This window comes from Aquarana catesbeiana, linkage group LG12 (assembly GCF_042186555.1).
Source record: "Aquarana catesbeiana isolate 2022-GZ linkage group LG12, ASM4218655v1, whole genome shotgun sequence".
Classification (NCBI taxonomy): Eukaryota; Metazoa; Chordata; class Amphibia; order Anura; family Ranidae; genus Aquarana; species Aquarana catesbeiana.
This window is the reverse complement of record NC_133335.1, coordinates 153,487,402-153,501,480: the sequence shown is the minus strand read 5'-3', so window position 1 is coordinate 153,501,480 and position 14,079 is coordinate 153,487,402. Positions and strand designations below refer to the sequence as shown.

Here is a 14,079-nt window from a genome sequence, read left to right as displayed (position 1 = left end):
AGCCTCAACATCACTTGCCACCATTTGCAGATTGTCACTTGCCACCATTTGCAGATTGTCACTTGCCACATCACTTGCCACCATTTGCAAATTGTCACTTGCCACCATTTGCAGATTGTCACTTGCCACCATTTGCAGATTGTCACTTGCCAAGTCATCTGCCACCATTTGCAGATTGTCACTTGCCATGTCACCTGCCACCATTTGCCGATTGTCACTTGCCACATCACTTGCCACCATTTGCAGATTGTCACTTGCCACGTCACTTGCCACCATTTGCAGATTGTCACTTGCCACCATTTGCAGATTGTCACTTGCCACGCTACCTGCCACCATTTGCAGATTGTCACTTGGCACATCACTTGCCACATCACTTGGCAATTGTCACTTGCCATATCACTTGCCAATTGTCACTTGCCACATCACTTGCCACCATTAGCAGATTGTCACTTGTCACATCACTTGCCACCATTACATTAGCAGATTGTCACTTGCCACAATTAGCAGATTGTCACTTGCCACCATTTGCAGATTGTCACTTGCCATGCCAGCCAGTGCCACCAAATGTGCATTGTCACTGCATTGGTGGCAGGCTGGCAGCACTGGCCCATTTAGTGAGCGCAGGAGATCGGAGATGCGGGGTGGGCAGTGAGAGATGATGTAATCTCTCTGCTCCGCGCCGCACCTCCTACATAAAAGGCCCGCACTGTGAGGGAGGAAGAGCGCTGATGTGTGGCGGCCCGCACTGTGAGGGAGGAAGAGCGCTGATGTGTGGCAGGCAGTGAGAGATGATGTCATCTCTCTGCTCCCTGCCGCACATCGCTCCCACGTTGAAGTGGCCCGGCTGTAATGGTGGAAGAGTGGTGACAGGCGGGCAGAGAGAGATGATGTCATCTTTGTTCGTCTGCCCGCTCGTCTCTCCTCCACCTCCAATGCCGCCCGCCGCAGCCGCGACCCGCCTGCTCTTCTCTCCTCCACCTCCAATGCCTCCCGCCGCAGCCGCAACCCGCCCGCTCTTCTCTCCCCCACCTCCAATGCCGCCCACCGCAGCCGCGACCCGCCCGCTCGTCTCTCCTCCACCTCCAATGCCGCAGCCGCGACCCGCTGAGACTCAGCGTATGGGCTCGACATTTGGGGCTCCAGCCTCGACAGCCATACCTTGGCGACGCCTATGGTGGGCGCGCTCCTGTGTCCTGCTTCTTAGTCTATTCACACAGAAAGTGGGACTCGGCCCTGCCCCCCCGGTGCCCACTTCATTGGATTTGATTGACAGTAGCAGGAGCCAATGGCTTGCGCTGCTATCAATCCATCTAATCAGGACCTGAGACACCCGCTTTTGCTGGTGTGCTCATCCCCGGCGCGAGATAGTGGGGGTACAGGTAAGTAAAACAGGGGCTCAGGGGGGCTGCAGCATTACAGGAGGTTTTTCACCTCAATGCATAGAAAAACATTGAGGGTTTACAACCCCTTTAAAGCGTTAGCATACCAAGACATTTTGGACAATTTCATGCTCCCAGCTTTGTGGGAACGGTTTAGGGATGGCCCCTTCCTGTTCCAACATGGCTGCGCACCAGTGCACAAACAAGATCCATAAAGACATGCATGAGCGAGTTTGGGGTGGAGGAACTTGACTGGCCCGACAGCGTCCTAACCTCAACCTGACAGAGCACCTATGGGATGAATTAGAGTGGAGACTGTGAGCCAGGCCTTCTCATCCAACATCAGTGCCTGACCTCACAAATGCACTTCTGGAAGGTTGGTCAAATTCTCATAGACACACTCCTAAATCTTGTGGACAGCTCTCCCAGAAGAGTTGAAGCTGTTATAGCTGCAAAGGGTGGGCCAACTCAATATTGAACCCTATGGACTAAGACTGGGATACCATTAACCACTTGAGATCCGCGCTATAGCCGAATGACCTGCTTTGCCGGGACGACGTCTATTGATGTTGTCCCTTGCCCGAGTGGCCTGCTCGCCCCCTGCAGGGCGCGCGCGGCGCGCTCCGTGATCAGCGAGTCTATAAGACTCGCTGGATCACAGATCGGAGTAAGGGGTTGATCCCAGCTCCTTACCACGTGATCAGCTGTCAGCCAATGACAGCTGATCATGTGATGTCAACAGAGCCGGTAATCGGCTATTTTTACCCCTCACGGTGGCAGCGTGAGGAGAAAAAAAAAAAAGGCGATCACCGGCGGCCGTGAGAGGGACATTAGAGAGATCTGCCGCCAGATCACCAGTGCCCACCTGTGCCCCCTGCCAGTGCCACCTAGCAATAGGCAACAGTGCTGCCTACCAGTGCCCACCAGCGCCACCTATCAGTGCCCACAGTGCCACCCATCAGTGCCCACAGTGTACCTATCAGTGCCCACAGTGCCACCTATCAGTGCCCACAATCAGTGCCAGAACAACAGTGCTGCACATCAGTGCCACCTATCAGTGCCCATCAGTGTCACCTATTAGTGCCCATCAGTGCCGCCCATCAGTGCCACCTATCAGTGCCCATCAGTGTCATCTATCAGTGGTACCTATCAGTGCCAGATAGATAGATAGATAGATAGATAGATAGATAGATAGATAGATAGATAGATAGATAGATAGATAGATGTGCACATATATTTATGAAAGGAGAAATGCCTCTGGAGTGTAAGGGCACTTTCACACTGGCAGTGCTCGGGCATCGGTGGTCTAGCGCCGTTATTTTTAGCGGCGCTTTACCGTTGTTTTTCATCCGCTAGCGGGGCGCTTTTAACCCCCGCTAATGGCTGAAAAGGGGTTAAAAGCCCTTTTTTCTATGGGCAGGGGCGCTGTAGGAGTGGTGAACACACCGCTCCTACAGTGCTGCAAAGATGTGGCTTGCAGGATTTTTTTTAGCGTCCTGTCAGCGCACCTCTCCAGTGAGAAAGCCCTCAGGCTTTCACACTGGAGTGAGAGGAGAGGCACTATTTTTAGTGCTATAGCGCCGGTAAAGCGTCTCATTGTGAAAGCAGCCTTACTGAATACGTGAATAAACACAAGGACAGACTATGACTGGAATGGTTTCACGCTTTGACCTAACACATATACTTCTTGAGCCCGACCTTGTATTTCCAATGCACAAACTATCACTGAGCTCCTATACTGACTAAGGGCTCCTTTTCCTCAGACTACACTTCCCAGCATTCCCTACTCCTCGCACATGCGCGGTGTCAGCGCCCTGCGCTCCATTGAATTGGGTAGCTTTATTGATAGACGGCGCGGTGTACATCGTTGCTATGGCTGAGCTGGTGCAGGCCTCGCAGTCCCGGAGTAGTCTGCAGTCTCCAGCCGGTGGCCAGAGCGCGACCGCCACGGCGGCGGCGGGGGGCAGCAGTTCGGGCAGCAGTGACCCGGCTAGGCCCGGGCTGAGCCAGCAGCAGAGAGCCAGTCAGAGGAAAGCTCAGGTCAGGGCCCTTCCCCGGGCCAAGAAGCTGGAGAAGCTCGGCGTGTTCTCAGCGTGTAAGGTAAATAGAGAGAGCTGGGACCTTCCTCATAGGGCGCCTTCCTTTATAATCATGGCTGGTCTGCCTGCTCATAGGACACTGCTTGTGTCTTCTACATATACTGCACTTCATTCAATGGGAAGGTTGGTCCAGACTCCATCATTTATTCCCAGTCTGCCTGCTCATAGGACACAGCTTGTGTCTTCTGCCTGTAGGAGCAGCACCTGGGCTGCTACACACAAAACACGAGACAGCAGCAAAGATCCAACAAGTGGGTTTTTTGGCTTGAAAAGCTCCCAGTGATTTGTAGGAGCGGACCCTCTCACAAAGACTGAAGGCAACCCTCCCCCATTGCAAAGGCACTATCATTGTCCATTACCATTTGTTTTCACAAGACTATCCTAGGGCAGCAATACTATCCTAGGGCAGTCCATTCATTTTATTGGGCTCCCCTACGAACCGCAACACACCCTTTTTTTTTTTTTTTTTTTTTTAGCATTGAGCACTGTGCGTTTGCATTACAGGTGCCTGTGTTTTTGCAATGTTTGGGGTGTTGTTTGCAATGAATGGCAATGCATGCACGGCAGGTATTTATTTTTTTGCTCATTTTGTACATGCAATTGCGCGAGTGTTCGCAAAAACATTAAAGTGTGAATGCAGCTTGGCCATTTTCCACAAATTGTCAGATTGCCCGCTGTAAGTCACTGATCACCGCCACTAGTATAAAAATGTATTAAAAATCCCAGTATATATATCTAATAAGTTTATATAACTTTCACACAAACCAATCATTATACACTTATTGGTCCCTTTTTTTTTTTTTTTTTTTTTTTTTTTTTTTTTCCAAAGACATGTAGTAGAATACATTTTGGCCTAAATTTATGAAGATATTTGATTGGATATGTTTTATAACAGAAACTAGAAAATATTGTTTTTTGTTTTTCCAAATTTTTGGTTTATGTAATAGAAATTAAAAAAAACCCAGTGATGATCAAATGCCACCAACAGCTCTATTTGTGTGAAAAAAAATTATATAAACTTAATTTGGGTACAGCGTTGCATGACCGCACGATTGCCAGTTAACCTCCCTGGGGGTATTCCCAAGTGTGGCTCGGGGGTAATTTTCATTACCATTAGCAATAACCCGGAGCCACACTCGGGATTGCATTGCAGAATCCTGTTACAGGTAACTTACCTTGTCCCCAGGATCCTGCGATGTCCCCCTGCTGTGTCTTCCGCCCGATGCTCTGTGTTCCGGGCTTCGTTCCCTGCGAGCGCCACAGCACATGGGGGCGGAGCCTGGCGGAAAATTCAAAACGTGCAAAAAACATAACAAATCTTTCTTTTGGTGGTATTTGATCACCTCCTGCTATAAACAAAAAAAAGCGTCAATTTTGAAAAAACAAAACAAACAAAAAACAATTTTTAAAAAAATATTTTTTGCTATAATATCCTCAAAAAAAGTTAAAACAAATTTCTTCATCAGTTTAGGCCAATTTTTAGTGGGATTGCGGCGGACAGATCAGACTTCTGACTGACATTTGACACTCTTTTGGGAAGGGGTTAATACTAGGGGTGATCAAGGGGTTAAATGTGTTCCCTCATCGTGTTTACTAACTGTATGGGAGACTGTGTCACTGGGGAAATACACACATCCGTCTTCCTGCATAGACAGGATCTGTGTGATTTGCCTTGTTTACACAGGTAAATCCCCGTTCTATCACTGCGGGGAAAGATCGCTGGTGGCCAGCGGACATCGAGTCCACCCCACCCGCTGATTGTCTCCTCCGCTGGCCAGTGGTGGCACTCGCGCCTACAAATCGCTGATGTACAATGACGGTGGTTCGTGGGGACCAGCCACATTGCCGCAGTACAACTGTGGCGGCTGGTCCTTAACCACTTCAGCCCCGGAAAGTTTTATCCCCTTCCTGACCATAGCATTTTTTTGTGATTCGGCACTGCGTCTCTTTAGCTGACAATTGCGCGGTCGTGCAACGTTGTACCCAAACAAAATTGACGTTCTTTTTTTTCCCACAAATAGAGCTTTCTTTTGGTGGTATTTGATCACCTCTGCGTTTGTTTTTTTGCGCTATAAACAAAAAAAGGCCATCAATTTTGAAAAAACACAATTTTTTTTTTTACTATAATAAATATCGCCAAAAAATATATAAAAAAACGAATTTCTCAGTTTAGGCCTATATGTATTCTACATATTTTATTTTTCGTTAAAAAAAAAAAAAAAAAAAAAAAAAAATCGCAGTAAGTGTATATTGATTGGTTTGCGCAAAAGTTATTGCATCTACAAAATAGGGGATAGATGTATGGCATTTGTTTTTTTTATTAATTTTTTTTTTTTTATTAATTTTTTTTTTTTTTTTACTAGTAATGGTGTGTGTGTGTGTGTGTGTGTGTGTGTGTATATATATATATATATATAATTATATATATATTTTTTTTTTTGGGACTGCGGCATTATGTCGGACCTGTCAGACAGTTTTATCACTATTTTAGGACCATTGTCATTTATGTAACGATCAGAGGTACAAATAGTCACTGATTACTGTATAAATGACACTGGCAGGGAAGGGGTTAAACACTAGGGGGCGGTCAAGGGGTTAAGTGTGTTTTAGGGAGTGATTCTAACTGGGGGGGATGGGCTCACTACAACCCGACAGGGAGCAGTAGATCTGTCATGTTGCTAGGCAGAACAGGGAAATGCCTTGCTTACAAAGGCATCTCCCCGTTCTGCCTCACCTCCCCACAATCGCGGTCCGTCGGCGAACATCCGCACTGCGCTCTCATGTATTGGCTGTGTCTTCTGGAATTTTGAGTGCAGGCCTTGAACAAGAATGCAGCAAATTTAAAGCAAATTAAAGCAAGTGTCAGATTTCCTTGTCTCCAAAGCTTGTTCTGAATTGGTGCTTCAGACACTAAAGAAGACATTGGATCAGCATGACAGTCAAGCATTGAGGTGTGAATGGTACATTCTGTGTTATACAGTGGAACGTCGGATTGCGAGTAATGTGGTTAACGAGCGTTTTGAAATGGGAGAAATTTTTTAAAAATCCTAACTCGGTTCGCAAAACGAGCAGGATTCAAGCCTCTGTGGTCTGCAGTACCGCATTTGGCCAGAGGTGGGGGGCGCCGGTGTGACACTCGGAGCCCTTCGGAGCTGTTTGTAACGTAAATACTCTGTGTACTTTGTTTAGATGACTGAACAGAATGGATTTGGTAGGGCCTTATTGTTGTTAGAAAAGTGGAACTACTGCATCTGGGAACCAAAAACACAATTTTTAATTCATTTTTAACATTCAAAGTAATCTCCTCTATCCATGTCTCCATGCTTTATTTTGCACAGAAATCCCTTTGATAAATACTCCCCTAGCATTTGTGGCCACAGCCATCTTAAATAAGGGTAGATGATTCATGTAATATTTACTTTCTGAAATCCATCTGCCCTTATCTCGGGCATACAGGCAGGAGGGTGTGCTTAGCTGAGAGAACCCCTTCTCCTCCCCTTCTGGAGACTACTGCGATCTCAGACATAATTTGCCCAGGCCCGGAAACCAGGAAATAACTGAAGAAAGGTAAAAAAAAGTAAATATATACCGTCCTATCTATTTACTAAAGCTAGCAGCATAAGGCTGAAAAATAGTCAGGTTTGATTGAGAGACGTTACTCTAACTTGCAGTATTGCATGCATAACTCTCCTTTTCTTTCCAGGCAAATGATGTGTGTAAGTGCAATGGATGGAAAAACCCAAACCCACAGACCGCACCAAGAATGGACCTCCAGCAGCCTGCGGCCAGCCTGAGTGAGCCATGCCGAAGTTGTGGGCATTCTCTTGGTATGAACGCTTCATGCTACATTACGTGACTTCTAATCGCATCCATTAGGATTTAATGTGGCAGAACGGCTGTCTTCTGTCGGACAGACCGACATAAACACGGGCAGGATATCAGCTGTTGTGTTTTTTTTTTATTTCTGAATCGGCAAATGTCTCCCGACGTTTTGCCCGTGTTTGCGGGGCTTTAGTCATGGAGCTCCCCGTTGGCCACTGACATCTTTGGCCTGTCTGCTTCTGGGTCTTGTTTTCGTGTTCCTATAGGAACATTTTAATATTCCTAACTTTTCTGTATAGCAAATATATCCAGCATGTCATGTTGTGTGTGTGTGTGTGTGTGTGTGTGTGTTTTTTTTTTTTTTTTTTTTTTTTTTTTTTTTTTCTTCTTGGTACCTGTCCCATACTTGCCAAGTCATGTTCAGTTTCTTCTAAAGTACTTCCCTTGTGCTTTTGTAGAAGACTTCTACTTTATCTCATTCATTTATCTTTATCGCATTCCATGCGATTATTTTTTTAATTTTTTTTTCTCCTTCATCCAAAATGCATAGAAAGTAGGTTACATGGTTTTCAACTGCATAGTTTACACCAGTGCTTGCAGTTCCAGAAACAAAAGTAGAACATGCTGCATTTTTCCTGCACAGAACTGTACTCAAATGCACCATCACACACCTACACACATCAAAAACACACTGGACCCCAGTACAGTTAAAAAAAAAAAAAAAAGCTCTTGAAAACAGCAATAACGCGTCTGCAAAAACACATCCGGAGCGGATCTGGAAGATGTTTTTGTGGTGTGAACTAGCCCTTGGCTTAAGGATGCACCTCCTGGAGACCGAGGTTGAATCTGCTAGGTCAATGGGGCAAACAGGATAGTTGCACTTAAACTTTTAAAATGTATTTTACCTTCCATCATGAAGGGGTTAAAGCGAGAGGAAAAATAGGATTTACTGGCCAGATCACCTAGTAACAAAGGAAAAAAAAAAAAACCCCTAAAAAGGAAAATTAATGCTGCCACATCTAAGAATGGGTAAGCTTTCATTTTTGGGTTTAATAAAGCGTTTATTACCCCAACATTTTATATTCCTGATATGTGCTTGCTGTACCATGTACTTTGTATGAGAAAGTATCCTGTTCTTTTTGTATTGCTTCCTGTATGTGAAATCCCTGGTGTCCCTACCAGTCCCCTATGCTTTCCAATTAAACTGACCACACTACACAGTAGAGCACTCTGATCAGTTCTCTAGCTATGCTGGGAACTCTGTATGCTCTCCAATGATCAGACTTGTCCTGACATGTCCCCGCTGCACAACCATTCATTAGGAAGCTCAGTGTGCTGCTTCTCCTCCCCTCAACTCTGCAGCTGAGAATGGAGGGAATAATAGGATTTTTAACCACTTAAGGACCGCCTAACGCCGATTTACGTCGGCAAGGCGGCACGGGCAGGCAAAATCACGTACATGTACGTGATTTGCCTCTCGCGGGTGGGGGGTCCGATCGGACCCCCCCCCGGTGCCCGAAGCGGTCCCGTTCTGTTCCCCGGCGATCCGAGATGAGGGGGAGGCCATCCGTTCGTGGCCCCCCCCTCGCGATCGCCGCCGGCCAATGGGAACACTCCTTTGCTGCTGTATGCTAAACAGCAGCAAAGGAAATGATGTCATCTCCCCTCGGCTCGGTATTTTCCGTTCCAGCGCCGAGGGGAGAAGACATCAATGTGAGTGCACAACACACTACACACACAGTAGAACATGCCAGGCATACAAAACACCCCGATCCCCCCCCCGATCGCCCCCCGATCCCCCCCCAATCACCCCCCCCCCCTGTCACAAACTGACACCAGCAGGTTTTTTTTTTTTTTTTTTTTTTTTTTTTTCTGATTACTGCATAGTGTCAGTTTGTGACAGTTACAGTGTTGGGACAGTGAGTATCACCCCCCTTTAGGTCTAGGGTACCCCCCTAACCCCCCCTAATAAAGTTTTAACCCCTTGATCACCCCCTGTCACCAGTGTTGCTAAGCGATCATTTTTCTGATCGCTGTATTAGTGTCGCTGGTGACGCTAGTTAGTGAGGTAAATATTTAGGTTCGCCGTCAGCGTTTTATAGTGACAGGGACCCCCATATACTACCTAATAAATGTTTTAACCCCTTGATTGCCCCCTAGTTAACCCTTTCACCACTGATCACCGTATAACCGTTACGGGTGACGCAGGTTAGTTCGTTTATTTTTTATAGTGTCAGGGCACCCGCCGTTTATTACCTAATAAAGGTTTAGCCCCCTGATCGCCCGGCGGTGATATGCGTCGCCCCAGGCAGCGTCAGATTAGCGCCAGTACCGCTAACACCCACGCACGCAGCATGCGCCTCCCTTAGTGGTATAGTATCTGATCGGATCAATATCTGATCTGATCAGATCTATACTAGCGTCCCCAGCAGTTTAGGGTTCCCAAAAACACAGTGTTAGCGGGATCAGCCCAGATACCCGCTAGCACCTGCGTTTTGCCCCTCCGCCCAGCCCACCCAAGTGCAGTATCGATCGATCACTGTCACTTACAAAACACTAAACGCATAACTGCAGCGTTCACAGAGTCAGGCCTGATCCCTGCGATCGCTAACAGTTTTTTTGGTAGCATTTTGGTGAACTGGCAAGCAAGCACCAGGCAGCGTCAGGTTAGCGCCAGTACCGCTAACACCCACGCACGCACCGTACACCTCCCTTAGTGGTATAGTATCTGATCGGATCAATATCTGATCCGATCAGATCTATACTAGCGTCCCCAGCAGTTTAGGGTTCCCAAAAACGCAGTGTTAGCGGGATCAGCCCAGATACCTGCTAGCACCTGCGTTGTGCCCCTCCGCCCGGCCCAGCCCAGCCCACCCAAGTGCAGTATTGATCGATCACTGACACTTACAAGGCACTAAACGCATAACTGCAGCGTTCGCAGAGTCAGGCCTGATCCCTGCGATCGCTAACAGTTTTTTTGGTAGCATTTTGGTGAACTAGCAAGCACCGGCCCCAGGCAGCGTCAGGTTAGCGCCAGTACCACTAACACCCACGCACGCAGCATACGCCTCCTTTAGTGGTATAGTATCTGAACGGATCAATATCTGATCCGATCAGATCAGATCTATACTAGCGTCCCCAGCAGTTTAGGGTTCCCAAAAACGCAGTGTTAGCGGGATCAACCCAGATACCTGCTAGCACCTGCGTTTTGCCCCTCCGCCCGGCCCAGTCCAGCCCACCCAAGTGCAGTATCGATCGATCACTGTCACTTACAAAACACTAAACGCATAACTGCAGCGTTTGCAGAGTCAGGCCTGATCCCTGCGATCGCTAACAGTTTTTTTGGAAGCTTTTTATTGAACTGGCAAGCACCAGCGGCCTAGTACACCCCGGTCGTAGTCAAACCAGCACTGCAGTAACACTTGGTGACGTGGCGAGTCCCATAAGTGCAGTTCAAGCTGGTGAGGTGACAAGCACAAGTAGTGTCCCGCTGCCACCAAAAAGACAAACACAGGCCCGTCGTGCCCATAGTGCCCTTCCTGCTGCATTCGCCAATCCTAATTGGGAACCCACCACTTCTGCAGCGCCCGTACTTCCCCCATTCACATCCCCCAACGAAATGCAGTCGGCTGCATGAGAGGCATTTTTATGTGCTCCCGAGTACCCCTACCCAACGAACCCCCCCCAAAAAGATGTTGTGTCTGCAGCAAACGCGGATATAGGCGTGACACCCGCTATTATTGTCCCTTCTGTCCTGACAATCCTGGTCTTTGCATTGGTGAATGTTTTGAACGCTACCATACACTAGTTGAGTATTAGCGTAGGGTACAGCATTGCACAGACTAGGCACACTTTCACAGGGTCTCCCAAGATGCCATCGCATTTTGAGAGACCCGAACCTGGAACCGGTTACAGTTATAAAAGTTAGTTACAAAAAAAGTGTAAAAAAAAAAAAAAATATATATAAAATAAAAAAAAATAGTTGTCGTTTTATTGTTCTCTCTCTCTATTCTCTCTCTCTATTGTTCTGCTCTTTTTTTACTGTATTCTATTCTGCAGTGTTTTATTGTTATTGTTATTGTTATTGTTATTATGTTTTATCATGTTTGTTTTTCAGGTATGTAATTATTTATACTTTATTGTTTACTGTGCTTTATTGTTAACCATTTTTTTGTCTTCAGGTACGCCATTCACAACTTTGAGTGGTTATACCAGAATGATGCCTGCAGGTTTAGGTATCATCTTGGTATCATTCTTTTCAGCCAGCGGTCGGCTTTCATGTAAAAGCAATCCTAGCGGCTAATTAGCCTCTAGACTGCCTTTACAACCCGTGGGAGGGAATGCCCCCCCCCCCCCCCCCACCGTCTTCCGTGTTTTTCTCTGGCTCTCCTGTCTCAACAGGGAACCTGAGAATGCAGCCGGTGATTCAGCCAGCTGACCATAGAGCTGATCAGAGACAAGAGTGGCTCCAAACATCTCTATGGCCTAAGAAACCGGAAGCTACGAGCATTTTATGACTTAGATTTCGCCGGATGTAAATAGCGCCATTGGGAAATTGGGGAAGCATTTTATCACACCGATCTTGGTGTGGTCAGATGCTTTGAGGGCAGAGGAGAGATCTAGGGTCTAATAGACCCCAATTTTTTCAAAAAAGAGTACCTGTCACTACCTATTGCTATCATAGGGGATATTTACATTCCCCGAGATAACAATAAAAATGATTTAAAAAAAAAAAAAATGAAAGGAACAGTTTAAAAATAAGATAAAAAAGCAAAAAAATAATAAAGAAAAAAAAAAAAAAAAAAAAAAAGCACCCCTGTCGCCCCCTGCTCTTGCGCTAAGGCGAACGCAAGCGGCGGTCTGTCGTCAAACGTAAACAGCAATTGCACCATGCATGTGAGGTATCGCCGCGAAGGTCAGATCGAGGGCAGTAATTTTTGCAGTAGACCTCCTCTGTAGATCTAAAGTGGTAACCTGTAAAGGCTTTTAAAGGCTTTTAAAAATGTATTTATTTTGTTGCCACTGCACGTTTGTGCGCAATTGTAAAGCATGTCATGTTTGGTATCCATGTACTCGGTCTAAGATCATCTTTTTTATTTCATCAAACATTTGGGCAATATAGTGTGTTTTAGTGCATTAAAATTTAAAAAAGTGTGTTTTTTCCCCAAAAAATGCGTTTGAAAAATCGCTGCGCAAATACTGTGTGAAAAAAAAAAATGAAACACCCACCATTTTAATCTGTAGGGCATTTGCTTTAAAAAAATATATAATGTTTGGGGGTTCAAAGTAATTTTCTTGCAAAAAAAAAAAAACTTTTTCATGTAAAAAATAAGTGTCAGAAAGGGCTTTGTCTTCAAGTGGTTAGAAGAGTGGGTGATGTGTGACATAAGCTTCTAAATGTTGTGCATAAAATGCCAGGACAGTTCAAAACCCCCCCAAATGACCCCATTTTGGAAAGTAGACACCCCAAGCTATTTGCTGAGAGGCATGTCGAGTCCATGGAATATTTTATATTGCGACACAAGTTGCGGGAAAGAGACAAATTTTTTTTTTTTTTTTTTTTTTTTTTGCACAAAGTTGTCACTAAATGATATATTGCTCAAACATGCCATGGGAATATGTGAAATTACACCCCAAAATACATTCTGCTGCTTCTCCTGAGTACGGGGATACCATATGTGTGAGACTTTTTGGGAGCCTAGCCGTGTACGGGACCCCGAAAACCAAGCACCGCCTTCAGGCTTTCTAAGGGGCGTGAATTTTTGATTTCACTCTTCACTGCCTATCACAGTTTCGGAGGCCATGGAATGCCCAGGTGGCACAAAACCCCCCCAAATGACCCCATTTTGGAAAGTAGACACCCCAAGCTATTTGCTGAGAGGTATAGTGAGTATTTTGCAGACCTCACTTTTTGTCACAAAGTTTTGAAATTTGAAAAAAGAAAAAAAAAAAAAGTTTTTTCTTGTCTTTCTTCATTTTCAAAAACAAATGAGAGCTGCAAAATACTCACCATGCCTCTCAGCAAATAGCTTGGGGTGTCTACTTTCCAAAATGGGGTCATTTGGGGGGGGTTTGTGCCACCTGGGCATTCCATGGCCTCCGAAACGGTGTTAGGCAGTGAAGAGTAAAATCAAAAATTCACGCCCTTAAAAACGCTGAAGGCGGTGATTGGTTTTCGGGGCCCCGTACGCGGCTAGGCTCCCAAAAAGTCCCACACATGTGGTATCCCCATACTCAGGAGAAGCAGCTAAATGTATTTTGGGGTGCAATTCCACATAGGCCCATGGCCTGTGTGAGCAATATATCATTTAGTGACAACTTTGTGCAAAAAAAAAAAAAAAAAAAAAAAAGTGTCACTTTCCCGCAACTTGTGTCAAAATATAAAATATTCCATGGACTCAATATGCCTCTCAGCAAATAGCTTGGGGTGTCTACTTTCCAAAATGGGGTCATTTGGGGGGGGGTTGTGCCACCTGGGCATTCCATGGCCTCCGAAACTGTGATAGGCAGTGAAGAGTGAAATCAAAAAGTTACACCCTTAGAAATCCTGAAGGCGGTGATTGGTTTTCGGGGTCCCATACGCGGCTAGGCTCCCAAAAAGTCCCACACATGTGGTATCCCCGTACTCAGGAGAAGTAGCTGAATATATTTTGGGGTGCAATTCCACATAGGCCCATGGCCTGTGTGAGCAATATATCATTTAGTGACAACTTTTTGTAAATTTTTTTTTTTTTTTTTTTTTTTGTCATTATTCAATCACTTGGGACAAAAAAAATAAA

The 14,079-nt window shown here is 45.9% G+C and overlaps 1 protein-coding gene across 1 annotated transcript in view; it reads left to right on the top strand.

The window, feature by feature from the left end:
* The first annotated feature begins 3,193 nt into the window (after positions 1-3,193).
* KAT2A (lysine acetyltransferase 2A) overlaps positions 3,194-14,079 on the top strand; it is a 152,580-nt gene continuing 141,694 nt past the window's right edge. The window contains exons 1-2 of the mRNA XM_073606108.1: positions 3,194-3,479; positions 7,182-7,305. Of these exons, the coding sequence (XP_073462209.1) occupies positions 3,252-3,479; positions 7,182-7,305 (352 nt within the window). The 5' untranslated portion in view covers positions 3,194-3,251. The remainder of the gene's footprint in view (positions 3,480-7,181; positions 7,306-14,079) is intronic.